Below are 27642 nucleotides of genomic sequence, written 5' to 3'. Positions count from 1 at the left end.
GGTCAGCGTCAATACTCGCTGAGCTACACAGGCCCCCTCTAAATACATTCTTAAAATGTAATTAAAATTCACCACTTAAATTCCAGTAAGTTAAAAGACATCATTGTATAAAATGATTATTAGAATTATGCAGTAACATTATTTATCATGCAATGTTTTTAATTATAATTATTAAGCAATTTCAGTAGTATTTCAAAATACCATTCAAAAGACATTCCTTAAAATATCAAATTGAAGAAGAAAAAAATTAATGGTATAGGCCTATAGTTAATTATTCTTCAAAGAACAAACACATTCTTACCACTGTCTACAAATAATCGTGATGTGGATGTTTTCACGCTCTTACGCATTCGTTAATGTCTAAAAGACGTCAATCCTAGGTAGCCAATCACAGAGCAAATGTCAGTCCAACCCACATTCACTCCCGACGCTATTGCGTCATACATATTAACTCGTCGACCCCGGACAGACAGCATTCCAGACTCACCGGCTTGAACTGATAACACCGATTCTATAGAAATAGACCAGATAAGAACGACAAGAAGTAGCAAACTAATTTAAAAGGAAAAGTTTCGTTAGGAAGTTTAGAATTAAGAGCTCATGAGATACATCTGAAGGCATTTACACGACTACATCCAACTTGGAGAAGTTGTATTTATTTATTCACTTATTTATTGTGAATTTTATTGACAAGTGTAATTCTGAGGAAAACCGAGGACACCAGACGACGTTTCAGTTGAGGTAACGCGCGTCGAGACGTCATCGAAAAATTTGACAAGACACGATGGAGGGAGAAAAGGTAACTAAATAAAAACTCTTTTTTTTCATTTAAAATGCAATAATAGCAAAACAAGGAGGAAGATACAGCTTAACAAAACATTACCTGGAAAAATATACTTTTATTTGTAGATTTTGGTGACGTATATGTCTATATAATTGGTTTTCTCAGTATTGATCAGTACTCCGTTCTCATCTCGAGCTCCAAAACTAGTTTTGTAACAATTTACCAAAATAAACTCATACCACATGTTGAGAGTGGTCACATGTTGAGCTGAGATGTGATGAGCACACTGTTACAGTTCCCTAACGACGGTCTGGTGTTGGTGGTTTTCGTGAGCCAAGTCCGGGAACTCGTTAGCCTCATAACCTAGCGGAGCCGCCTACCTAGACATCATATTTGGGTATCGCTGGTTGTCCGGATGCGCGTTTTCTGACTGTTTCTCAAAACCTAGTGACTGCCTTGGTGCTATCTATGTAGGCTAATGCTGTTCAGGTAGGTAGCATTGCGAGCTCAATATCCATTTTTGAGCATCAATGAGCCTATAACGCCCAAAATGCTAACAAGGTAGGCAGCTCACTAGTTTTTGAGGCGCATCCACAGAATCGTGGTGTACGTGCCTACTTACCGTTATACCACAAGGTCCTAAAACTGTCTATGGCCAGTTTTCTTTTCTTTTTACAGCTTTTTATTTATCATAACCGTTATTGCTTATAGTCAATTATAACAATAATATATTACAAGCATGTCACATTTAAATATAATATATTAGTGATCGACAGATATGGGTTTTTTAATGGCCAATACCAAAATCCAGAGAGCAGGGTGGCCAATATATCAAACAATTTAATATAGTAAATAACATAAACATGAAATTGCACAAAAATTAATAAAGTCTTATTTAGCAGTATATTTATACAATTTCACACTAAACTTTGAACTTTGTAAAAAATAATCTAAAATTTAATATTGTATTTTAAATGGTATATAGCAGTTTCTTCTGATTTCTATTTAGTTATCAAATTTGAGTCATTTATTATCACATGAAGAAATTGTTAATAAATTAGGAAGAAGGAAATAACAGGACACAGGTTGTGTCCAGCAACCATTGATGGCATGTCCACGTTAGCAATCACATTTTCTAAACAAATACTGAATCAAAGTAATTGCACATACGGTGCATAGTATATAATATATTTACTTGTAGCGCACATGAAGCGCTTTTACTTTGGAATTGCACTCACGTGCTTGTGCGTATCTAGCACGAGCAGCAATCTCCTGACAATTTAAATGGCCGGGATCGCCTGCTTGGATTGTTCACGGACTGACCGTCATGATTTGTGAATCAGAGGAACTTTTGATCCTGATCCTGAAGTTTTTTTTATTCTTGCTGATGGAAAATGCACTTCAGAGAAAGATAATAGATGAGCGCTCGATGGGAAGAAAATGCTGAATTTTCACGAGGTTTATGATTTACATCTTTTTAAATGAGATACCTGCATATTTGCAGATGGTATAGAAGAGAAGTTTTATTGATATTTGCATTTTATCATTAGAAAAGCTACAGGGAACTGTTGAGGAGAGACTGTTAGAATACATGCTTCAGAAGACGATTTATTAGCGTTCCAAAGGACGCTGGATCTGCTGAAGTTGTGTGAGGTTGGTTTATTACATCTGTATAAACGAGGTATGTGCGTATTAGCAGACGGTATATGATATTAGTTTTATTGATATTTGCCTTTTTAACATTAGACAAAACAGTTAAATTTTGGAATTGTTGAGGAGAGAGAGGGAGAATGAAACAGGTGAGCACTTTAACATTATGAGATCAAACACGTCTGCTGCGGCTCTGATATGCGGACCATTTAAATGACACTGTGTTGCACATCGGTTTTTTGCTATTATTGTATTATTGCCAACCCAATGGCACGTAACAACAAAATGAACCATGACTGGTCGATTACATGTCTCAGTCGCTTCACATGCAAGCAGGCGATTCTCCACGCATTTAAGAAACAAATTCGGCCTAACGGGAAAATGTATCAGCCGATGCCGACAATTAAACATTTCCGAATATCGGCCGATTTATCGGCCTTGGCGATATATCTGTCCACCACTATAATATATATATATATATATATATATATATATATATATATATATATATATATATATATATATATATCATTTAAAATATTATATAACATTAAATATGTAGATATACAATTAAATATATAATTAGATATTGTGTTTATAGTATATATATAGGTGGCATCTTTTTGATAAAATCTAAATTCATCAGTATCACTCAAACGGAAAAGCTCCATCTGTTAACCTACGTTTATTGTGAGCAACATCCAAACCAATGACTCACACTGAGCAAGAGACACATACGTGACTAGTAGGCTGTTAAACATGGCTACCCTAACCTCTGATGTGTGATCACCCTCACTAGATCAAATGTCTTTCTGATTCTCTAAACTCAGGGGCTTTACACCATCCTGTTTTTTCCTCCCACTCTTTAATGGGCAGTAAAAGGAAAAACAGTTTGAGGTTTAAAGCTGAAAATTATTGCTTAAGAGAAATTCAGCGGCTTTACAATAAAGTGGAATGCATTCTTCTTTATTTTAGTTAAGCAACTAAAATTAAAAAAGGTTGCTGAAACATTAAATCCAGCTGTGCATTGTGGTGATGCTATATTTATTCTAGTATCTGTTGGACGTGCTGGGAACAATGGAGCTAAGGGAGAAGAGTGCTGCAGCTGGCTTCTAGCTAGGGAACGCTCGATGTGGCCCTGCCACAAAGGTCATGTTCTTGACCTGTTCCCACCAGCACACTGCCTAGTGTTTTGCTCCTACTCTGTCAGAGCTGTCCACTCAAGACACACGGTTGTGTGCCTGACTAATAACAAAGAAGCGTGCACATGTGTTGTTTGGTCTTAAGACGACCCTCATGCATCAGCTTTTCATACCAAACAAGCTTGTGGAAGAAAAGAACTTGTGTTAAAAAGATGGCGTGTGAATAAGTGGGAGGGGTTTAGATGTTATGCCTGACCATTGAACGAACCTATTTGGATAATTCCAAGCTGGTTGTTGAAGTAGATTGAGGTATACTGTGAATAGAAAAGAATATCTAAAATACATGTCATCTGTGTATTGTGTTGGTAGGCAGCAGTACCACACCTGTCAGTCACCTGTTAAGTTATGTCACCAGCTCAATGTTTGTGGGGGAGGACAGCATTGTTTCTCTCTCTTTCTCTCCACCCACCTTGTCGCGAAACAGGGGTAAAGATTGAAAACATGGCTTAGACCCTGCAGAAATGACTGATCATCTGCAAAATCATGTAAATGGGGGCAGGTGTACAGTTGACCTGTACTTTATCAAGTAGAACTAACAAGCTTTGAGCGCAAAACCCAAATTGCGAGGAAACTGTCATTCTGAGCTTTTGATTAATATGAAACCTGCTTTTAAAGCAAATTTGTCAGTAGGCTTAATTCAGTTTTGCTTTCTGAAGACAGGCCTTCTTCATTTTCAGCCATGGATGACTGTGTCCTGAGTATCTACTTCCCTCTTACTGTCAGTTCAGCCTAATGAGTACTAATAATGGATTTCTAAGCAGAACAGGATTATGGAATGATAGAATCTAAAGTGCCTCGGCAGTAAAACATTTCCTTGAAAATTCAAGGGCAAATGAATGCAGTGCTGCAATTGTTAATGCCAAATGTTTGAAAGGGAGGGCAGGGCTTTAGCTGAGGTCATTTACTGTAGATTACATAATTTGTTTGTAATACTGGGATGTTAAATCCTAGTCGGTTTGTGTTTTTTCAGTGAAGGGTAGTATTGTAGGGACAGACGTAAAGTTAGTACGTAAATGATTAGTGCTTAAACAAAACAAAACATACAAACAAAAAAAATAGAAATACGTTTTAGTGTGTAATAAGTTCAAAGTAAACATTTCAATTCAAATATGGTCTGGTTACACATTATATTATTAAATATTATTGTTATATTATTATTATATAGTATTAGTGTGCCGACTCTCAGACTTAACGAAACTAATAGAAACTAGCAAAAAGTTGCTGGTAGAGAAAGAAGCTGTGCCAGTCATGGCATCACCCTGTGAGAGGGAGACCAAGAGAGAGAGAGACAGAGAGGTAAAAAGACATCTTTGTCTATGTTGCAGAGTAAGCTCTTCTACTTGACTATTCTCCAGACAGTTGATTTCAGCAGCTTCTCTCCCTTGTGTTCCTGGCATAAATTCAGAATACAATGTCCCCTAAATTATTTGAACACTTTTCTTTCTTCTTCTTTTAATTTGTTTTACATTTATTGCATATTTAACAAAAGTTTACATGGATCGTCCTAGTAGAGGAACCACAGGTGTAGTTCATGACATTAACATGAAAGTGTTTGAAAAGGCTTTTCTTTAAAATAAATGCAATATGCATTGATATTTTTTATATCAATAGTGTTCAAAAAGAGGAGTCCATGATTTATTAAACATTTTTAAAATTGCATTTCTGTTTAAATCTGGTTGAACAAAACTGATTATCTGCTAATGATTTTAAGCCTTATATAATTTAATGATGTTAATTAATGTTCTTAATGAAAATATTTATGTGTTAAGTGTTGCTTAGAAAATCAAGCTTTTTTATATTGGGGCTCCCTGAATTGGCTGAAAGTCTGGGTGTTACCATAAGGAGATTTTTCTACCTGACATGACCTTTCAAATTACTTTTATTCGTGTAACTCAATATAGTCAGGTTGCTTTAGTCATATTTGAAATAAAAAAATAAAATAAAATGAAATGTATTTTGTTACCACACGTTACCACAGTTTTTTTTTTTTACAGTTTATCACAAATTTAAATGAGTTAATCTTTGAATAAATAAAGGAATGCACAGATGAATTGATTGATAAGCACATAGAATGATTAGCCCAGCTTGAGATAAACTGATACAAATTTTGTTTTTATAAGTAATACTTTAATAGCTAGAATTGTATTATGAACTGTACAACGTGAAGGGTGTGTGAGTACAACTATTAAAGCCTGTTTCTTATGAACTGGAGTACAAAGAACAACCACAGCTTTATATTTTTTATAAATGATTAGTAAAGACAAAATTACTTATTTTCATTATGTACTCACCCTGCTTTTTTTCCTTGGAACACCAAAGGAGAATTTTTAAAGCATCTTTTCGAGACAAGTAACTATATCTATTCTAATTCACAATATTCATTTTCTGTGGAAGTATTTGTTTAATTTTCTTCGAATTGGCAATAGGAAGCAAATATTCCATGTTATCACTAGCTATAAATGCACTTCTGAGGAAATAAAGTGCCATGACCTTGTCTCTGTGCCTTCTAAGAACAGGAGTTCCTTCGTTACACTATTCAGAGTCATTCTTAAACTTTGTTTCCTTCATTAACTGCTGAGAGACAGAAGCAAACATGCATGCATACAGTAAGCGCTACAGTTGCACAGTTGTTTTAGTAAAGAAACAGATCTTCACACAATTGGTTTTTATTGGAGTTAACAAGGCAATAACGTTAGAGTACTTACAAAAGTGTCGCTGTTGTTAAGGTGGTAATTTTTAGTTTAAGTGCACCTAGTTTATGATGTGTATTTAGAGTCCACACTCGAAATGTTGTACCAGGTAACATAAAAAATTATCTTTATGCTGTAAAGTCCAAATTAACAGTTTGATTCAAGCCAAAATAGTATTTGTTACGATTGACTCAAATGTAATACATTAAATTATACAACAAAAGTAATTTTTAAAGGTCAGATCAGGTAAAAATAACATCTAAAGGTAACAACAGCACATTTTCACTTTTTACAGTGTACATCACATGCACACAAATACACACACTTGGCATCAGGTGGAGTCTAAAATCTCAGGCTTTAGATTTCTTAAGCAGTGTGGAGATCGGCTCAAATTTGTTACGTAACTCTGAAGAGCTCATAATAATAAGAAAAACCCTCTGAGCTCAGCAGTGAATAGCAAGGTTTATTTGCATGCTAATTTGGTTGCATCAACTGAGCTGGAGCACAATTGCAAACACAGAGGCTCTAGTAACCAGCAAACACAGATGTTTACAGTCATGAAATGCTCATGAAAATCTAAAAATGTCTGTCCATATTCAGCTGTTATCATTGTACCAAACGTCATCATATTATATAGCACATTTTTAGAGTCAATTGCAAATAGTTATTATACTAAAAAGCATTAAAAGTCTATGAACTAATCTTCACCCCTATCCTTATATGCAGAAACACAATGAAAAAACATGTCAAAATATGTGAACTGAGAGAGCACAAAGGTTTGTCTGTCTCTAAGTCATCTGTCAATGTGTGATATCAGCTAAAGGGTGGGACTGTTTAAGATGTGACTGTCGCATATTCTGAGAAAGTGAATATCTATAATACACTATAAATATGTGTCGTAATGTCACTATGAACTATAAAATATAGCCTGTCCAATATCCTATTCCCAGCACACACTGAAATCAATGCGCAAACAACACATTGATAACACGCAAACAACACGTTAACAACGCGTGATTTCAGACGTCAATTTCACATATTTCTGAGCCATTTGGCCACTTGTCCAGTTTGAACCGATGAGTGTTGTAAGTTCCCATTGGCTGCTGAGCACTATAGGGGTAAACCATTTCTGTAAGCCTAGGGGGGTAGCCTACCCACTCATAGTCTCTATGCTACCACTTTATTTGACGTTATTCTTTTGGAGAAAAAAAATGTATAAATGGATTTTGTTTTATATTGTTTTGAGTTTAATTTCAATCTATGTTTATTCATAATTTTCTCTGGAGTTAATAAATAAGAACCTTTGCAACAACATCGGGTGGTGGAAGTGCATCTGAAAACTAAACTACCACAGCAACGCCAGGCCAAAATAATAAACAAAAGGAGTCTAGCTGATGGGACGCACACACTACTTACCCTTACAAATAAATAAATAGAAAATTAACAACATAAGTATAGTCTCACTCCCTATCTAGCCCAAAACAGTAGAAAACAGGTTTAACAACAAATGGCGCCCACCTCTCTACCGCTTCCGTAGATGTCAATGGGTGGAAATAAGCGCACACCCAACAATGGATTTTATAATTACAATGTTTAAAGTCAGGTAACTGTTTAACATAAAATGCAACTTTAAGTTCAAATGATCAACAGCGCTAAACACAAGGCTACACATGCTGGGGCAGGAGGAAAGAGCCTCTCATAGCTGACTTTCCACCTCAGCTTTATCCACATGTTCACCATTTATTCCACCAATCAGAGCAGCTCAGCACTCGACCTTAATCATTGGCAGTTGATGTAAATTAATGATGACAGAGAGAGAGAGAACACAAGAAAAAACAAGGAAGACAACAGAAAACATACAATTTGTAATCAGTATACATTCAACTTCTACATCCACAGATGTAATAAGGAAAAAAAGATAGATACGTCCTGGGATGTAACAGATGTAAACAGTGATGGAAGTGGGGCCTGGGTTGCTCCGCAAATAAAGACGCTGACTATCACACCTGGAGTCGCAAGTTTGAATCCAGGGCGTGCTGAGTGACTCCAGCCAGGCTTCCTAAGCAACCAATTGGACCAGTTGCTAGGGTGGATAGAGTCACGTTGGGTTAACCTCCTCGTGGTCGATATAATGTGGTCCTTGCTCTCAGTGGGTGGTGTGGCGAGTTGTGCGTGGATGCCGTGGAGAATAGCGCGAAGCCTTCACACGCACTATGTCTCCACATTAATGCGCTCAACAAGCCATGTGATAAGATGCGTGGATTGACTGTCTCAGACGCTGAGGCAACTGAGATTCTCCCCCCGCTACCTGGTTGGAGGTGAGTCACTACGCCACCACAAGGTCCTAGAGCGCAATGGGAATTGGGCATGCTAAATTGGGGTAAAAGAGGAGGAACCCCCCAAAACATTTTTTAAAAATAAAATATAAAACTGTTCTGGAAGTGTTTCAAACTTCAAGTAAGCATTCAGAAAATGAATAATCAAAATAAATAAAACACTTCATAGTCTTCACAGTATTCATTAAATATACATTGATCCTTGTTAAAACTACAAAAGTTATTCAGTCAGTGAGTGATTTTTCTCTTTTTCTTTTGTTGTTAACGACACATACAGCAGCAGGTACAGTATTAGGCTGCATTTACACTTTAAGACCTAATGCACAGTATACTGGCATTATACTTACGTTCACTTAATACATAACCGATAGTGTTTTAGTGAATACTTGCCAAAATACAAAACACTTGTGTGTGTATTTGACTGTACACCCGATTGGTGCAAGTACCGAATTGAGTTATCTTTCGCAGCTTATTGTGCTCTTAATAACTCTTTTTAATATAAAGAGCATTCCTCTTTGCATTTTCTCATTCATTTATGTTTCTTCATCGCTCTAACCCATCAATAACTTTAACCAGTCCTGCCCACTGAAAGTCATATGGATATTTTTACATAATATATATAAAGATAGCAAAATCTCTATCGATTGACACTTTATATTGTTGCCACAATATATCGTCATATCGCCCAGCCCTAGCTTGAGCAGTTTGCATCACATCAGTCCCATGTTCAGTCCTATATTTTTCATAATGTCAGTAAGCCATTTCAAGTCCGTCACATTACTAAACCAGTAGGCCATATAAACATCATTGTGGAGCATCTGTAATGCACTTCTGAAAGCGTCCATGTCCATTATTTTCTGCATGTCTATTTCCAAGTATTGCAGATATAAACTACTGTATGTGTGAAGTTCTAGAAAGAAACAGTACACCACTTTACGTTGTATCTTTTTGTTTACTTAATTGATAAAATGTGTTTTAACTTATTAAATAAACACTTGTCAGGTAAATGGTTTTAATAAGATCTTTCATGGTGTGTGTGTGTATTTATCAGTTTTCTTATTATAGGGCATCCCTTAGCGTCCACATATCCCCAAGAAATATGTCCACTTAGACGTTTAGACAATTGTTAAATGATGTCATCAGTGCTATTGCATAATACATTTTTTTTAAATAATTGTAATACTGGTTAACCTTGATTTTTTTTTTCTCACACGGTAATTTAACAGTCAAAAACTCCCTACACTGAATATACTTTATTTATCAGTGCATTCATTTGAACTGATTATATTATTATACCCACATTTGGTCACCCTCAATGTTCAAACCAAATCTACGCCATTGTGTATGAATGTAGTTGCAGTGTGTTATTGTGCGTTGTGAACAAGTCTGCAGTGAAAGTCTGTATGTACAGCAACTAGACATGTCTGCTTGGTAATATATCTGACAGAGGAATGTTTCATAGCCAAACATATGCTCTCCCCTCAAGTAAGACAGCAAAACTTCCATATTTAGAAAGTTTTCAAAGCTTTCATCTTTCTTAAAGTGATACAGTTCCTCTCCTCGGCTCTGTTTTAAATTCTGTTAATGTTTCAACAGTAGGAAGGATGTAGTTAACTACTCTAGGAAGTTGGGTTGGCCAAGGCTACTGTTTATTGCCTTTTCTTATGTATGGGTTATCAAAATAATCGAAAACATTCATGCATACCAAAGTATCAGTTGTCTGAAGATTTTTAATTTGTAAACTATGGAATTAATATTTAAAGAACATTTTCACTTGACCTCTCATTGGCTTGGTGTGTGGATGTGCATCATCCTGTTCCAGGGCTTGTTAAACAGCCGAGTCGTGAACTTGGTGAACTGTTTGTACAGTGTTTGTATTCTCTTTGAATGTACAGAGGGTGTGTCCACTTCCCGCCCCTTTTTTAGCTCTTGCGTCTTGGGCAGAAGAGTGTACGTGTGTGTAGAAATGAAAGGAGTACACGCATTCAATGACCATCTCTTTTCTTATACTGGTCTCTTTCTCACCACTGTCTGTTTATAAAGAAAGAATGAAATCACTTAAAAATTATCAGACTGGAGAGGATCTGTTTACAATCATAAGGAGACAGACAGCATCCTAAATACTAGCTAAAATATGAACTACATGCCATTGAAGTTTCTTTAATTCAAGAGTGGATCAACAACCATTTTCTTTGAAGTTTGTATTTTGTTTTATGTTCAAATAATTTCTTCTATACCAGCCTAATGTGCAGAAACAAGTAAGCCATTTGTAGCTTGATTTTGCCCCAAAAAGTGTAAACATTGTGGCTATTGCTCTGGCTGCTTTTGCTGCTTATTGAAAAGAAGCGTGTGTAATGCAGGGAAGAAGTCAATAAAGCTGGATCTAGGTGCAGTGAAGGATTTTTATGCAAATTAACAAAAACAAATGACTGGTAAACACAGGAACAAAGAAAACATCCACGATGGGAAACAAGAACATAAACAGGTAAAACATCCACGAAGGGCTGAAAGACAGCTGGCAGTGATGAGAGCAGGGAATTATGGGAAGTGTAGTCCATGGGGAACAGATGACAGAGGCAAAACACGGGGCAGACAACAGTGAATCGTGACCGTGGTATTGCTAGGCCTGTTGCGATTATCAAATAACCATCTGATTGCGGTTATTTGATCTAACCGCGATTATTTGAGATAACTGTGATTATTGTGCACTTTAAATTCCAATAACATTTTAATAACCAAATAAGGGATTTTAAGCAAATATATAATACCATCAATGGCATGTTTGATTGTGATACAGCTGATCTCCGAGCATCGCTGAGCTGCAACAAGAATGTCAACCTGGATAATGTGTAAATGTGAAGAAATTAGGACAGAAATCTTTTACTATTTCATAATATAAAATCTTCTTTCAGCTGCTCCTGTTATGGGTCGCCACAGCGGACCATCCGTGATCTGCATATTTGACTTGGCACAGGTTTTACACCGGTGCCCTTCATATAATATAACATATAAAATATATTTAATAAAAAAAGAATACAAAAAAAATAAAAATATATATATAAGTTCTAAAAACAAGTGTAAATGTATAATTGACAAAATAAAGTTGACCAAAAAAGAGAGAGTCATTTTAAGTATTTTATATTTTGATATTTAATATTTATTATTTCCATTCATAAGTTTCATAAGGAAGTCACATATCTCTATTTTATTATTTAATTAATATATTTGAAGTTAAATATGTAAAAATAACTTCTGAAGGTGCGAAGCACACATATTACAATTTAAATGACAATTGATTGTGAAAGCCCTAAAAGAGCCAATTAACCATCATAATCACAATTATTTACTTGACAGCTCTAGCTATTTCTTTTCTAAGCAATCAGACATGATCATATGAAAAAACAGACTAAACAATCTCATAGACTTATTTTTAATAAGTAATGCATACAGTATCTGGGACCAGAATATCATATAAGTCATATAAGTAACCCCCTAGCAACTACCCAGAACACCCTAGCAACTGCAGAGCAACACAAAACAAATAATTCAAGAACACTTTGGCAACCCCCTGGCAACAAACTAGCTTCATTGTGTGAGCTTTGCTCTGGAAAGCAAGCACCACTCATTATTTTAGCAATTCTGTTTACACTAATAGTGCAGAAATTTCATACTGCACCTTTAAGTTAAAGTAGAGTTAAATAGAGTACATTTATTTAATGGTGTGCTTGAGGCTCTCTGTGTGATTATGTATTCACAAGATGTCGCAATGGCATTATCTCAGCTTAAGTTCTTCATCAAACTTTCATATTTGTGAAGCTGTCAAAAACTTGAATTATGTTGACAAAGTCAAGTGCTTCTTTGAACAAAGAACTAAACACCAATTTGCCCTGCTAAGGTTCAGCTATTTTCCAATGTGGCTTTGGCAAACAGGTTTTAAATTGGCCACCCTGGTGTGGATGGGTAGCTTCACGGCATGTGGAAGAAAATGTCTACCCCAAACCTCTTTGTGGGATTAATCTAGTTCAGTGATTCCTGAAATAACAGGATGCTGGACAATGACAGTGCTATCTGTTGCCCTCAAAGGGCGGGTTTATGCAAACTTGCTTTTTAGGCTCTCAATGTCGTTAAACTACTAGAAATTTGTTTTTAAATTCTCCCACAGATTTAATCTCATTAAACTACTAGAAATTTGTTCTTAAATTCTCCCACAGATTTGAGTTCACATTTTTAAGTTCAGTTGTTGCAGTCCCCAGGAAAAGCTTGTTTCAGTTTAAGAGACAAATCCACTCAAATATCAACCAAACCTGGGTGTTAAATGTTAAATACAAATATAGTTGATAGCCATTATATCTATAATTAAGACTTCAATGTAAAAGTAGATAACTCTTTATTTATTTAAAAAAAAATGGTATAGTAGAAAATAGGGGTGTACTGTAAATCGGACATTCATCTCAATATGATCTTGAATCGATTCTCTTGGCCTGCGATCCCATATATGCCGATACTTCAAAGTCTGCCGCAATACAATTCGATTTTGGGGCCGGCGATCAATATTCCGATATTATGTGCGTATTTTACTTTTATTTTTTTAAATGTACCCTTAAAAGCAAGCAAAATATAATTTGATTAATTTATTCAGCATTCTGTGTACACATTGGGACATCCACAACAAAATAAGGTAATTCAGATGATGAAAAAAATTATACAGAAAAATAATATAAAAGTGATCATCACTCATGTAATGACAGCTAATTCTTCAGTTTAGTCCAATTCAAAATACTTACATATCCATAACTTTTTTCCAACTATCCGTGCTATCGGTGGTATTCTTGGCTACAACTTCCTCAGTTGTAATTTAAAATGTGTTAAATGGTAGTAAGGGTGTTGATGTGTAGATGTGTAAAGTCTTATAACTGGATGGTGGAGCTGAGTAGGTGCTTCTCTTTCCCTCATTAGTGCTGTTCAGCATGTCGGCATTGTCAAGATGTTTCACATGGTTGAACTTCTCCATGGTATTTTAAAATAACAAATTCTCATGTAAAATTCCAATGGGTCGCATGCGCAAATTCTATTGATGGAAGCCCGAATTAATCACGCATGTTGAGCCGCTCTGCATTTGTTACGAGAGCTCACATTTTAAGGAGTGCCCGGATGATGCACTCATACTGATCCTGTCAATGGAGTTCACAGCATCGCGTTCCACTTTTATCAGGGAACAGGGGTTACAGTTAAGTAACCCAAGACGTTCCCTATCAAAAAGCAATAGCATCCCTCAACCAATGTTACATGGTGTGCTTGGTGGCGGACGCCCCTTTGTTATGACCCCCATGACAAACAAATAGTTGCCCTGACTTACACCACTGTCTAGTGCGGTGGACATAAGTCTGAAGGGCACGGATTGGACACAGTCTGTGAAGTCTTCCCTGCTCCGGCGTTATAAACGGCGGGGAGCAGAATGCTACGAGAGCGACCGGATGTTTGGTCGAGAAAGGAACTGTAGGCAGGTAGTCAGGGTGAGGGTGCAATTTTGCTTGGTGATAGGGCTAGGCCGAATGGAAGAACCGTATATTGGAATGCTTCGCACCTGAAAGCGAACCTCAGGAACTTCCTGTGTTGTGGCAGAATTTCTATATGAAAATATGCGTCCATGAGATCGATCATGACCAACCAATTGTGATGTTGGATTTGAGTACGACCATCTAGACAGTTAGCATCTTGAACTTGAACGACCTGACTGAGCGATTCAAGCCTCGGAGGTCTAATTCCTGGGGGGTTGCATCCGGAGGTCGGATGCAACCCCCCACCCTTCTTGGGAACCAGGAAGTATCTGCTGTAGTAACCTGACTCTTTCTCTGGAAGGGGAACATGTTCTTTGTTCCCTTTGACCAAGAGATTTTGCAGTTCTTTCCACATTAGACATGCTTGTTCCGGTTTCACGGTAGTGGAGACCACGCCGTTGAAACGCGGAGGACAGCGATCGAATTTAATTCTGTAGCCTTTTTCTACTGACTGAGAACAGATCGCAATGCTAGCACCTGTCCCACCCCAACGCAAGAGCAGCATGCTCTTCCCCCAAACACGCAAAACAAAACTGGTGTGTGTCCCTCTCAGCCATAGAGTGTAAACATGGGAACACACACTGCTTGCTTTGTTTATCAGTCTTTCTTTTCTTCTTCTTCTTCTTCTTTTTTTTTTTTTTTAAAGAAAAGAGAAGGGTTTCTGCATACTGCCTAACAATTCTAACTCCTAACAGAGGAAAGTAGAAAGTTCTGACAGTCAAGAAGCACAACACACACAGAATGATCTGAAGACAAAAGATCTGACGATGCTCCTGTGGCGCATCTGTGTATAGCCCCTTTACTCCCTTTATATATATTTTTTTTTTATTACCAATACTAATATAGTCACTGATATATTAGGCATCTACAATATTACCACACAATAGTTTAACTGAATGAGCTTTCAGTTCCCTTTAACCTTCAAGCCTTTGTGAATTGCAGACAGATTGCATCACATTTTGTCCAGTAATTTTTCAGAACAGACAGTCTGGCAGCAAATATTTTTTCATTTTAATTTTGTTTTAGAATGAGGAAATACAATTTTTCTTCAAGCGCTTCCCTGAGAGGTATTGAATTATATTGCTTAAACCTGAGAAATGCGGAAAGAAAACGTGAGGTTATTCGTGCAAGTCAGTGGAGGAAATGCTTGTAATTTTACGCAATGTTAATCTTTAATGTTCCACCAAGAAGGGGGTGATGGTAATAACTGTATGTGAACAATGGAATTCTGGAAATGTGGAATACTGTAGATGTAACAGGAATATATTAATTTTTTATCCTTATGAAGCCTTATTTGCCAAGGCTGCTGGTTAGTATCCAAAAGGATGTTCTTTTTGTTAGTTGTTTGAAGCTTGCGGTCATCATTGCCATAGCCTAGCTGTTGGCGGGGGTACTTTGATAATATTGAGCTGTGGAGCTCCTGGCTGAAGTGAGTTTAAGTCAAGATGTTTTGTCAATTTCCACACATTGTTGGAAAATAAGGAGTATGCCTAAAATGTAGATGTTCTGTCTTTCATTTTTGAGGAAGGACAAAGTTAGAACTTACTCAACAACAACCATTATCAGAATGTCGAACAACAGGACACCTTTGAGAAAAAATTCTGTTTAATACAAACAGGTCAGATCATTGCTTTTGTCCGAGGGTGAAAAAGTACTTATTAGACAATGAGAGAGAGAGAGAGAGAGAGAGAGAGAGAGAGAGAGAGAGAAAGGCAAAGGACTTTCAAAACATTCCATTGTAAATAAAAAAAATTACTTATCGAATTCTCTTTTATTTCTCCCTCAACAGCAACTGACCTTGCCATTGATTTTGGCCGTGGGGACGGCTGTGATTGGCTCTCTCCAGTTCGGCTACAACACAGGTGTCATCAATGCCCCACAAAAGGTGAGCACAGAGCACACACACAAATACTTTAAACTCGGCCACTCAAAACACTGTCACTCATAGGTATGTACCAATGTTATCTTGAATGTTAAGTGTATCAAAAATACACTTAACATTCCTTAAGAAGCTTTAAAAAATCTCTTCATAATTTCTGAACAATGCTGGTACATAGCATTTCAGTCTGAGAGACAACCGTTTTACCGTTTACCTCAAAGTCCCAGATGTGTCCTTGCACTTTGACATCATCAGAACACCACCCCCTCAGTCATTCACATTAATGTATGGCTGCAGCTGTTTTTAAATCCCTGTCTGTCAGTGGACATACACAAAAATAGCAATTACAGGGTTAAAAGAAGTTACATGCAAAACGTATTTTTCGTGAATATTTTGTGAAAAAAAAAGTGTATTTTTCTAACCCCATCAGTTATTTTTTACTTGTTTTAAAGCATAAAGCATTAACTTTTGTTAGATTTATGCCTAAGAAGAAAACTGTTTGCAAGTGGTATTAGAAAAATCGACTTAAAGGAATATTCTCTGAAAACAAGTCTTATTATCTTATTCAAGTAATTGTATTCCATTTAAAGGATGTTTAGATATATCTACTGGAAAATAAGACACAAATACTGATTAAGAAAAAAGAAATGACAGTGCAGGAGGACTTAACACTTACCAATAATTATATAATAATTCCACTTTGTTTCTATAGTTCCCATGAACAAGGCACTGAACCCTAGAATGCTCCATTTTCATCTACATATTATAAGTCAATTTGGACAAAAAGCATCTGCTAAATGACAAGTAATTAGCCGCCTGTCAGATGTAGTTGTGACCTTATTAAATATAAATAAATTCATTCTGTTCTGGCACATGGTGTAGGTCATTTTACTCATATTGCGGCTTGTTCAGATATGTAGAGAGCGCAAGATGGGGGGAAAGTTTGTTGGACATGGGGCCAGTCTTTGCTTGTATGAATGAAGCTTTTCTGACATTTAGACACTGGAACGAGTGTATAGATTCTGTACCCTCACTTTTACTTGCAATCCTCTTCCTACTTTGAGACCCTGAGCAGAATCATTCTCACTAATACAAAACAAAAAGATAGCAATTTATGTGGAAGCTTTTACCTTTAATCAGGCTTAAGTTATTTATTAGAGGTACTTCTTAATGTAAGCATCACTAATTTTATTGCCCATATTTAGTGATAGGGAGTTTTCAAAAACTCTAAACGTAACTTAATTCACTACTCATCCCCAACAATTTTAAAAATAAAAAAAAAGTTACAATGTTTATGAAGGGTTAAAACTAGCATAACCTTCTGATTACTAACTTACATTTTTAACCACTGAGCTGCCACCAAGTCTATGCAGGTATTACTGGCTTCAGTTAGAGAATGTTTTGTTTGTGTTGCATCCTTGTGTTGCTAATATTTGTAACAGTAGTTTTATCATGTGAAAGAGGGCCAAAACTGCTGTAACATGGCATGTGGGCTTGACACAGGCCTTCTCTATAAATACTCATTTCGATAAGATTAGTGCACCCTCAAGGGCTCCTTGTCCACAAACATCCCTAACTGAGATACACACACACAAATGACTAAAGTCATACTGTTTTTTTATAAGACTTAATCTAGCCTGAAACTACTTTATGAATTGACGATATGATTGTGACCAGGTGGATTTTAGCTGCACCTTGCTACAAAGAGAAGAGATTGTGGCTCACAAATTGCAAAATACACTATGATGTTGTCAGTTTAGTATCTCTGAGTGGGTGTTTAGTATCAAATTACTTGAGGCAGAATTAAATCGGATAATAACACATTGAAAATCACAAAATAGATAAATAAGTAATCCTTGTTAAAAATCTACACTAAAATGCAGTGAGCGTCATAAATGTCATATTTTTGCCCATTACCCCAATTTCGCGTTGCATGTTGTAAACACCTTAACCTGCATTCTCACTGGCTTGTCCAATGATCGCACGTGTTGTGCCCATACCTCTTCACGTTTTGATGTCAAAAGCAGAGAATGGTGTGATTATTTCAAATCTCATATAAATGCAGTTTTCTTGCTTTGTCTAATTTGTTAAATTAGCAGATTTTTGGGAGTAATCATTTTATTGATGTGCATGTAAACAGGCTCAGTGACAAAGTCAGATATTTAAATGGTCGAGATAAAAAGCGAATTAATGTTAAAAATTGTAATAACTATCAGAATGTTAGAGTTACTAAAATGATTTACATTTGTGTAAAGATTACGTCTTTACATCAGATTATTTGCATATTTAATAGGCTCATTATAAAAGTTAATGCAAAGCAAAAAAAGAAAGCACACTCTAACCTAGAAGTTTTCAAACTTTTTGATGCCAAGGACCCCAAATATAATGATCCCCTTGCGAGGGACCCCGTGTGTGAGATAAGAAGTAAACATGATATTATAAAGACTTCTTGATTGCAAAACGAAATAATTGGCCAATAATAAAGCCAAAAAGATATTGTTCAAATATTATCTGGTATTTATGCTGGAGTAATGTTACATTTGTAACCAGAAAAGGACAAAATTTCATTAAAAAATTTAAATATTTAAATTCAATATTTTATTTAAAATATTTATATTTATTGTGGAAAGTGCCATATAAAACAATACAATATTTTTTTTTTTTAAAAGCAGATTTACAGAGAATAGTGAATTACAACTCTTTGTAATTTCTTACTAATAATATTTATTTTCATAATATATTCAATTATATGCCAATTTAGTTTTAGTTCTGTTTTTATTTCTTACTATAACTGTCAATATAATACAACAATTGTGATTAATCAGATTTTTTCAGAATGAAACCGCAATAATGTCAACATTTTTTACCCCCTTTTTTTTCTCTGAATATTTTTGCGGACCCACTAGTTCCCCCTTTTGCCCCCTGGGGTCCCCAGACACCAGTTTGAAAACCCCTGTTCTAAGTAACAATTGTTGAGGTACTTTTTATTATCACTCTATACTGCAACATGTGTCTAGTGGTGTTTCTATAAAAACATCACAGCATTGTGTAACAGGTTTGGATAAGTGTGGTCGAGCCTCCAACACCATGCCTGATATTTAGGTGATGCTGATGCACTGAAGGGCTTTCGGCATACCTGAGGTGTCAGCTAGCTTCGTAAGGGTTTGCTAAGGACAGTCTGTGTTTATCAACACTGGCATATCACGTAGTGCAGAGATACTGTAGAAACCTGACTCCCTCAGTCAACTTCATTCCATCATATTACCTTGTTACCTAATTCAGAGCACATCAGTGCACCATCTGCAGGACAAATGTGTTCATTACAGCATGAACCTGCAGCCTAAGGAGCAAATACTGTAGATAGTATTGATGTTTAAGTGACATGTAATAATATAAAATAATGTAATAATATAATTGAAACATGCTGAACTGCTTTCTTAGATTTAAAACATAGAGAACAATTTGTGTTTTTAGTGTTAGTTGGACTGTATTGATGCATATGTATGTAATAATTAATGACTGTATATGTTTGTTTTAGGTCATTGAGGCATTCTACAATGAGACATGGTATAAACGATATGACGAGCCCATCCATAAAACAACCATGACCACCCTGTGGTCTCTGTCGGTGGCCATCTTCTCTGTGGGCGGCATCATTGGCTCTTTCTCTGTCGGGCTGTTTGTCAACCGCTATGGAAGGTAAACTCAGATAACATGACCACTGATATTGTTTCAACATTAAAAGCTTATAAACATTAATCTATAATATTCAAGTCATAGTTCACCCAAAAATGAAAATTCTGTCAATTTTTCACCCTCATATTGTTCCAAACACACATTAATTTCTTTCATTTGGCAGAACACTAAAGGAGATGAGCAGAATATTCAGTGTCAGTCACCATTCACTTGCACTTTGTGGAAAAAAGATGCAATGAACGCGAATGGTGAGTAAGGCTATTGTTCTGCCTAACATCTCCTTTTGTGTTCCAATGAAGGAAGTCGTATGGGTTACGAACAACATGAAGGTGAATAAACAATGACTGAATTTTCATTTTTATTATAACATAATTTATAATATTCACTTACATAGTGATCATTTAACAACTTAACTTTCCGAGTGAACCATTCTATTTTGGTTACTGATGGTTATAGAATGGTTTAGATGTTTGGTTATAGTTCTAACTAGTCCTGTCGTTCTCATTCCCTCTTTCTCTCATTTTAGGAGAAACTCTATGCTCATGGCTAATATCCTAGCTTTCATTGCTGCAGCTCTGATGGGTTTCTCTAAGATGGCCGCATCTTGGGAGATGTTGATTATTGGTCGGTTCGTGGTGGGCCTTTACTCTGGTCTGTCCACTGGCTTTGTGCCCATGTACGTGGGTGAGGTGGCTCCCACAGCCCTCAGAGGAGCCCTGGGCACCCTTCATCAGCTGGGCATTGTTATTGGCATCCTCATGGCACAGGTATACTTTGCTTTGGACATTTTAATGAACTCCTCAAACAGCTCTTGTTCAAACAAGACTTAAAGGTGACACTTGAAACAACTAAAAACTCCATTAGACCTCTGAATTTTCAGAATTAACACATTTAATTTTTTGCTATATCAGTTTCTCCATATTTTTGTTATGTTTAGTATGAGGTTCCTAATTACTGTATGTTAATTCTGTTTGTGTGGTGTAGATTTTTGGCATGGATGTTATCATGGGTAACGCCACCCTGTGGCCATTCCTCCTGGGCTTTACCTTCATCCCAGCCCTGGTGCAGTGCTGTTTACTGCCCATTTGCCCTGAGAGCCCTCGATTCCTCCTCATCATCCGCAACGAAGAAAACAAAGCCAAAACAGGTGAGCACAGCCTGATTATCCACAGGACCGACATTTTCCAATATATCCAACAGAGGAACAGTGGAGAGCCTACTTCTAGGTAAATGACTATTTTGATGTTTGTTTAGTGCTAAAGAAGCTGCGTGGAATGACAGATGTAAGTGCAGACATGCAGGAGATGAAAGAGGAGAGCAGACAGATGATGAGGGAGAAAAAAGTGACCATCCCTGAACTGTTCCGCTCTCCACTCTACAGACAGCCCATCCTTATTGCCATCATGCTCCAACTGTCCCAGCAGCTGTCTGGAATCAATGCAGTGAGTGCTCATAGACACATAGAGAAATAAACATCCCAAATGAGATCTCTTTACCACCTTAGATGTTTCTACTAGACTGCAATAAGATTAAATGGAGACATCTCATGCTTCTCCTGAAATACATACCATAATAGAGTTTCAGATGAATCTCAACAAACCGGTGATGTGCTGATCTGTGTTCATGCTCATGGGAGCACTCTTAGATCAGTTCACGTGGATTGTGAAATCAAAGAAATGCAGGTTCAAGCATTTGCACAATTCCAAACATTAGTAACTACTACAAGATATTATGCAAATCTACAAATGTGGCATCGTATTACAGAAAAGGAGATTACAGTGTTTCAGGTAATGTTGAAGTAAATACAACAGTAATTTCGGTGTCAAAATAAAAGCCCCAGGTGAAGTAAACAGGACAGAGAAATATTACTTTTGTATAACACAAATCTAATAATCAGGATTATAATGTTAAGTCAGCATTATATTATAATAATAAATCTGATGTGTCCTACAGTAATAATTTCGTATTATGCTCAACTGGGATTTCAATAAGTAAAAAATAGATTTGCACAATTTGTTCAGTCACAAAAATGTATTAGTAAAAAGATTTGCAAGTAAATAATGCTTTTTATTAAGCTACTATGTATCATTGTATATTAAATTTAAATATAAAGTGTATATCAATGAAAATGATCCCTTGTGTTTATATAAAGGGGACCTAATATGCTTAATTCACTTTTACATGGTGTTTGAACATAAATGTGTGTTGGCAGTGTTTGTACGCAACCACCCTATAATGATAAAAATCTACCCAGTCCTTTTTTTTATCCTAAACACTGTCCCAGAACAAGCCGGTCGCAGATTCTGTACAAAGTGACATCACTTTGTACAGGCCCTGCCCATGACTGTTGACAGACACAGATGGACATGTTTGTTTGTGTGGGTTGTTTCATTATACTGCATAGCGAACATTGTAACAGTATTTGTGCGTGTGTGTTGCTCATCCATCGTTGCAAAACTGCTGAAAAAACTCTACAACAAATAAATACATTTATCAAATAACCAATTGGAAATTTCCTGGTCCATTCTCAAAGTTGTTACTTCTCATGAAGTCTCTCCCTCATCAGTGTCTTACTCCGGTTCAAACATATAAGGCTGAACACCACTATTTTAGCTGTCAGTCATATTGCTTATGATGTCTTGTTATCCGAAGCAGAGATGTCAAAACTCCGCCCTATTCTGGATATGGGGCGGGGAGCACCAGCTCGTTTGCATTTAAAGACACACACACAAAAACAGCTAGTTTTTATTCCCACCCAAAAATTGCCATTTTCAACATGGTATACTAAATTTTCTGTAGGGTATTTTGAGCTGAAACTTCACAGACACATTCTGGGGACACCAAAGATTTAAATAACATCTTGTGAAAAGGGTCATAATAGGTGCCCTTTAATGAAAAACTAATGATTATATTTTAATTGAATGTCTTTAAAATATTGAATATACTTGGATTTTTGGATGAAATTACGGTTCCTCTGATAAAAAACAAAACAAAATTTAGAGCCATTTTAGAGCAAATGCATAATTATCGAGATATCGAATATCGTCAGTAGGCTGAAAATATAGAGATATAATTTTTTCACTATTTGTAATATATTTCTCAAAGCATTTAAGGGGAAGCACCTGACTCAAGTCTCCTGAGATCTGAGCAATAAACTTTTCCTTAGGCACACAGACTAAGCCTCTAATTTCCTCTCATGTTGTTGCACAGGTGTTCTACTACTCTACGAGGATCTTTGAGAGAGCAGGAGTGGAGCAGCCGGTCTATGCTACTATCGGAGCAGGAGTCGTCAACACCGCTTTCACTGTAGTGTCGGTGAGTATCAGATAAATATGAATAGACAACAATTGCTTTTAAAAAGTTGTATTAGTGGTTGACAGATAGGAGTTTTTCAATGGCTAATGGCGGCGATATTTAGAAACCCGAATACATAATATAATTATACCAAAATAATGTATAAATATTTCAGATCAGATATATTTTAAAAACAGACAATGTGCATTATCCATTCAGAAGGCTTTTGGTTTTTTGAAACTGACTCAAGGGGGTGCTAACACTGCTGTTAATTTGGCCAATGCGATCATTTCAGAATGGCCAAATATCAGCCGATTAATTGGCCTGGCTGATCCCAAAGTACACTGTATATTTATAAAGATATACTTAAAATGTGTTGTTATTTTTTGTAGCTGTTTGTGGTCGAGAGAGCCGGCCGCAGGTCTCTGCACCTTTTGGGACTGCTAGGAATGGCTGGATCAGCTGTATTGATGACCATCGCTCTCGCCCTGCTGGTATGAACTGATGGCTAAACAACTTAGTCTAGGTTTTAGAGGATTTTACTTTTATTTCGTAGTCTTGATCTTTTAGTCATCACTGTGATCAAGTTTTAAAATACAATTGATTTGACTGCTCTGTCACCCGTCCGTCTCACAGGAACAGATGAAGTGGATGTCCTACATGAGCATTGTGGCCATCTTTGCATTTGTGGCATTCTTTGAGATCGGACCGGGCCCCATCCCATGGTTCATCGTGGCTGAATTGTTCAGTCAGGGCCCGAGACCCTCAGCTTTTGCTGTTGCTGGATTCTCCAACTGGACAGCCAACTTCATTGTGGGCATGTGCTTCCAGTATGTGGAGGTAAGAGACCAGTAGGAATTATTTATAATAATGGCCACTTAAGAGCACGTTTTGATTGATCAGATCAGGAATATTGTGTGGTTGGCTAATAGAAATTGTTCATACAAACCAAAAACAATTCTGTCTGTCATCTGCTCATGTTGTCCCAAACCGTATTACTTTTTTTTCTTCCTTGGAACACAAAAAGAGACATTGGGTCACTAACGATATAGAAAAAGTTGCCATAAAAGTGAATTGTGATTGAGACTCCTTTTGTGTTCCATGGAAAAACAAAGTCATACAGGTTTGTTACTACATGAGGGTGAGTTAACAATGCCAGCATTTTCATGCCTTTAAAAGTCTTTTAAGTATTCCTTTAACATTTCTGTTATTCACAACAGCTTTATCTTTTTTTTTTACTTTTGCTGCTATAACAGGAGCTCTGTGGGCCGTATGTGTTTGTCATCTTCACTGTGCTGTTACTTTGCTTCTTCGTTTTCACCTACTTCAAAGTTCCAGAGACCAAGGGTCGGACGTTCGACGAAATCTCTGCTGGTTTTCGCCAGGCAGCGTCAGGTGCAGAGAAACACACAGCCGAAGAGCTCAACAGTCTGGGCGCAGACTCTCAACTTTAAAGTTCTTCTTTGACTCCGCCTCCTCCTGTTCACAATTCAGCACGTAACTACTGAGGAGAGGGGCTCACTGAGCTGTCAAATATTTTCCCCCTCTCACGGCTGCACTCACCTCTTTTCAACCCTTGTGGCTTCATAAACAATGCTGAATGCGGGAAATGGGGCTTGAAAGGCAGGGAGCAAGAGTATTTATCATATTCCTTTTATCAGGAAGATGATAATTTAATGTTTGAGGTGCCATATTTGCATTTGAAATGTGTTATTTTAAAAACCTTTCTTAACTGTTACTTCTGCTCTTCTACGGAAGAGTTAAAGGGATAGTTCACTTAAAAATAAAAAATTCGGAGATCATTTACTTACCCTCATGAAACACAAACAGAGATGTTAGGCAGAATAAATCACCATTCACTTTCATTGGATGAGAAATAGCAGCATCAACATTCTTCCAAATGTATCCTATATGGAACAAAATGAGGGTGAGGAAATTATGACAGAATTTGAATCGTTTTAGATGACCTGACCCTTTAAAGACGACTGAGATGTAACCTGGCCATACCCAACATTGATGTTGTAAATCTACAGTGTCTCTCAAGGCCTAACAGGACTGCTGTTGTGAATGGCAACTGACAATTCAATACTGTATTTCAAGGTAACTTTATCTCACTGTCGTCAACCATCATAAATCAGATGATGACAAGTTGGACATCATTATCTTGGCATTGGTCATCAATTCAATGCATGCATATCTAGATCAACTTCAGGTCAACTGGGCTCAATATACCTGAATTTAGCCTGTATGATGTCACCAGCTAAGCAATACAACATATGTATGTTTTATTTTAAACTCTTCTGCATGGATAGCATTTTTAAAAATATATATATTTAACACATTACAGGGTCATTTCTTCCTATAAATGTAATCTGTTTTTGAAAACATATATTTTTTATCTGATAAATCACAACTTTTAAATGTATTTATATTTTGTAACAAATTCAGTTGCTGTCTCCACAAATACAAATCCTTAGAATTACTCCACAATGATCTGTTTGGTGACAAACAAATCATTTCTTTACTAAATATTCAGGGTTAAAAACAACTTAAGCTCTATTTATATGATCAGTGGCAGAGAAAAATGCGGTGACAGTTTCGCGCTTACAATGAAGTGTTCCAGCTAGATTTCTGTCAGTGCATATTATGTTTGCTGTTTTAAACTGTGGCACGAGTCAAAAATGTTTTCTGATAGAATCGACAGCAACTGTGGCAGTAAATTGCATTTAATCCAGAACATCATTTTGACAAATCTGGTTGTAAGTTTGATTACGTTACTTAGAGAAATGTCACATTTACCCTTTAATAAGTTCACTGAAAGTATTAGCGTCAGTACTGGTTCAAGTTTCAGTCATAAAACGCAGCATATACTCCCAGACTCACTTCAATAACTCTCGTATCTCTTACTCATTACGTTTCAGGCCAGCCTTACTGCAATTATTTAGCCAGTTCAGTTCAGTTTGTAGTTTGAAAACATGCCTTTTGCACAGTTGGCGGATGAATCACTCGCTGAGTGAAGAATTGTGTGGTTGGGAAACACTTTCAAAAGTAAAGCGACCAAAATCCACCGAGACTCCCATGCTGTTAAACTGTACTTTAAACTGTAAACTGCTGTTAAACTGTTGAACAGTTTAGAGTTGGTTCCTGTTTTTATACATCGTAGTTTTATACACCATAGAATATGCCAGGCTATTTTTTAGGTTTTCATACTTTTCTTATAGAGTTGCAGTTTGAAGTGTATATTTTTTATGCTATTGTATGGAAAGCCAATGTTTTAAGCCTTAATGTCCACCCCTAAAAACAGTTTTTTTCTTATTTGAAATAATTATGTTTATCTTTGTTTTTCAGACTTTTCTTATATAATTGCAAGGTTTAAGTTCAAGTTTCAAGCATTTTTTATTTTTTTAGCAAATCCTTCTGGTTACCCCTAATAATTCACCCATAAGTATTTATAATTTTTTGGCATATCAAATTCATGCAAGTTAGGTTCTGTTTGCTTGTGGTATTTGGCTAATTTGACAGAAAAATTTAATTTTATTTAATAAAATTCTCTTGTTTTAACACCCTCATCCTATGTAAATATTTCCCATCACAGCACTCCATATGGGAGCATGTCTTGTGTTTGTTTGAAAAGTTTTGTACACATTAGAAAGACATGGGCTCATGTGAAATGGTCATGCCTTTTGTAGATCAATTGCATATGACAACTGTACTCAAAATGAACATACTCATGCACAATGATATTCACTGAAATAACTCATGTGTGTTATGAAATCAAAGAAGCAAACACACTCACCGTTAGCCTATGGAGAGTTTGGTAATTGAGTTGCAGCAGTAAGTGTAAATAGTGAATGAATGTAAAATAGAATTGCTGACTTTTATGTATCATACATGTAGTTTAACAGTGTGCTTATTTGAGATGCACATGTAACATCTTCCTGTTTTTATAATGTAGTTTATACAGCACTTCCCTTTCTTTGATGCACTATTACGGTAGCCAATACTGTAAGACAATGTCAACATCTTACCAACTTTTGTGTTTAACATACTGTATTTATAAGATTACCTAATTTATTTAGTTTTTATGCTTTCAGTTTTACTACTGTTTCTTGAAATAAAATTGCTAGAAAAATAATACTGTATTTGTGTATTAGTTATAGAGCAGTGTGGATCTGCATTTGTGGGATGTTTTGTTTGCGTTGTATCTGTAGAGTTCAGTCGTGCACTTGCTATCCTGATCTATATCTAATTATCTTGAGTTTATTTTCTTGACATTTTCAAATCTTGCGTTGAGTGTGATATGTATTATGAAATGGTATTACAATGCCTTTTCAGTAAACAAAACACCTTACTCTCATTATTGAAGTCAGAGAAAAATCGTTATATATGTATTGAAAATACACATCTGTTCACCCAATAGACACCGCCTGCCACCTTTACTGTATATCAATTGACCAAAAATGCACACCCTAAAATTATAAAATATATGTTAGAATATATCTTAATGCCTACATGACCATACAATTCATCCATTGCACCATGGAAGACAATTG

The 27642-nt window shown here is 36.3% G+C and overlaps 1 protein-coding gene across 1 annotated transcript; it reads left to right on the top strand.

Annotated features, from left to right (window-relative positions):
* Positions 1-466: 466 nt before the first annotated feature.
* Positions 467-27237, top strand: LOC127653902 (solute carrier family 2, facilitated glucose transporter member 1-like). The gene is made up of 10 exons (XM_052140749.1): positions 467-799; positions 16010-16105; positions 19638-19798; positions 20322-20562; positions 20780-20942; positions 21050-21237; positions 23006-23110; positions 23482-23583; positions 23726-23929; positions 24346-27237. The coding sequence occupies exons 1-10, from the start codon at positions 785-787 to the stop codon at positions 24541-24543; spliced, it is 1473 nt and encodes a 490-aa protein (XP_051996709.1). The 5' UTR covers positions 467-784; the 3' UTR covers positions 24544-27237.
* Positions 27238-27642: the final 405 nt, after the last annotated feature.

This window comes from Xyrauchen texanus, chromosome 13 (genome assembly GCF_025860055.1).
Source record: "Xyrauchen texanus isolate HMW12.3.18 chromosome 13, RBS_HiC_50CHRs, whole genome shotgun sequence".
Taxonomy (NCBI): Eukaryota; Metazoa; Chordata; class Actinopteri; order Cypriniformes; family Catostomidae; genus Xyrauchen; species Xyrauchen texanus.
This window is presented reverse-complemented; position numbering and strand designations above follow the sequence as displayed.

What these genes read in the sequence shown, in the direction of transcription:
- LOC127653902 (XM_052140749.1), top strand. An exon ending in TCATCAATGCCCCACAAAAG is followed by an intron (nt 16,106 to 19,637) that starts GTGAGCACAGAG and finishes TGTTTGTTTTAG; the next exon opens with GTCATTGAGGCATTCTACAA. An exon ending in CCATCGCTCTCGCCCTGCTG is followed by an intron (nt 23,584 to 23,725) that starts GTATGAACTGAT and finishes TCCGTCTCACAG; the next exon opens with GAACAGATGAAGTGGATGTC.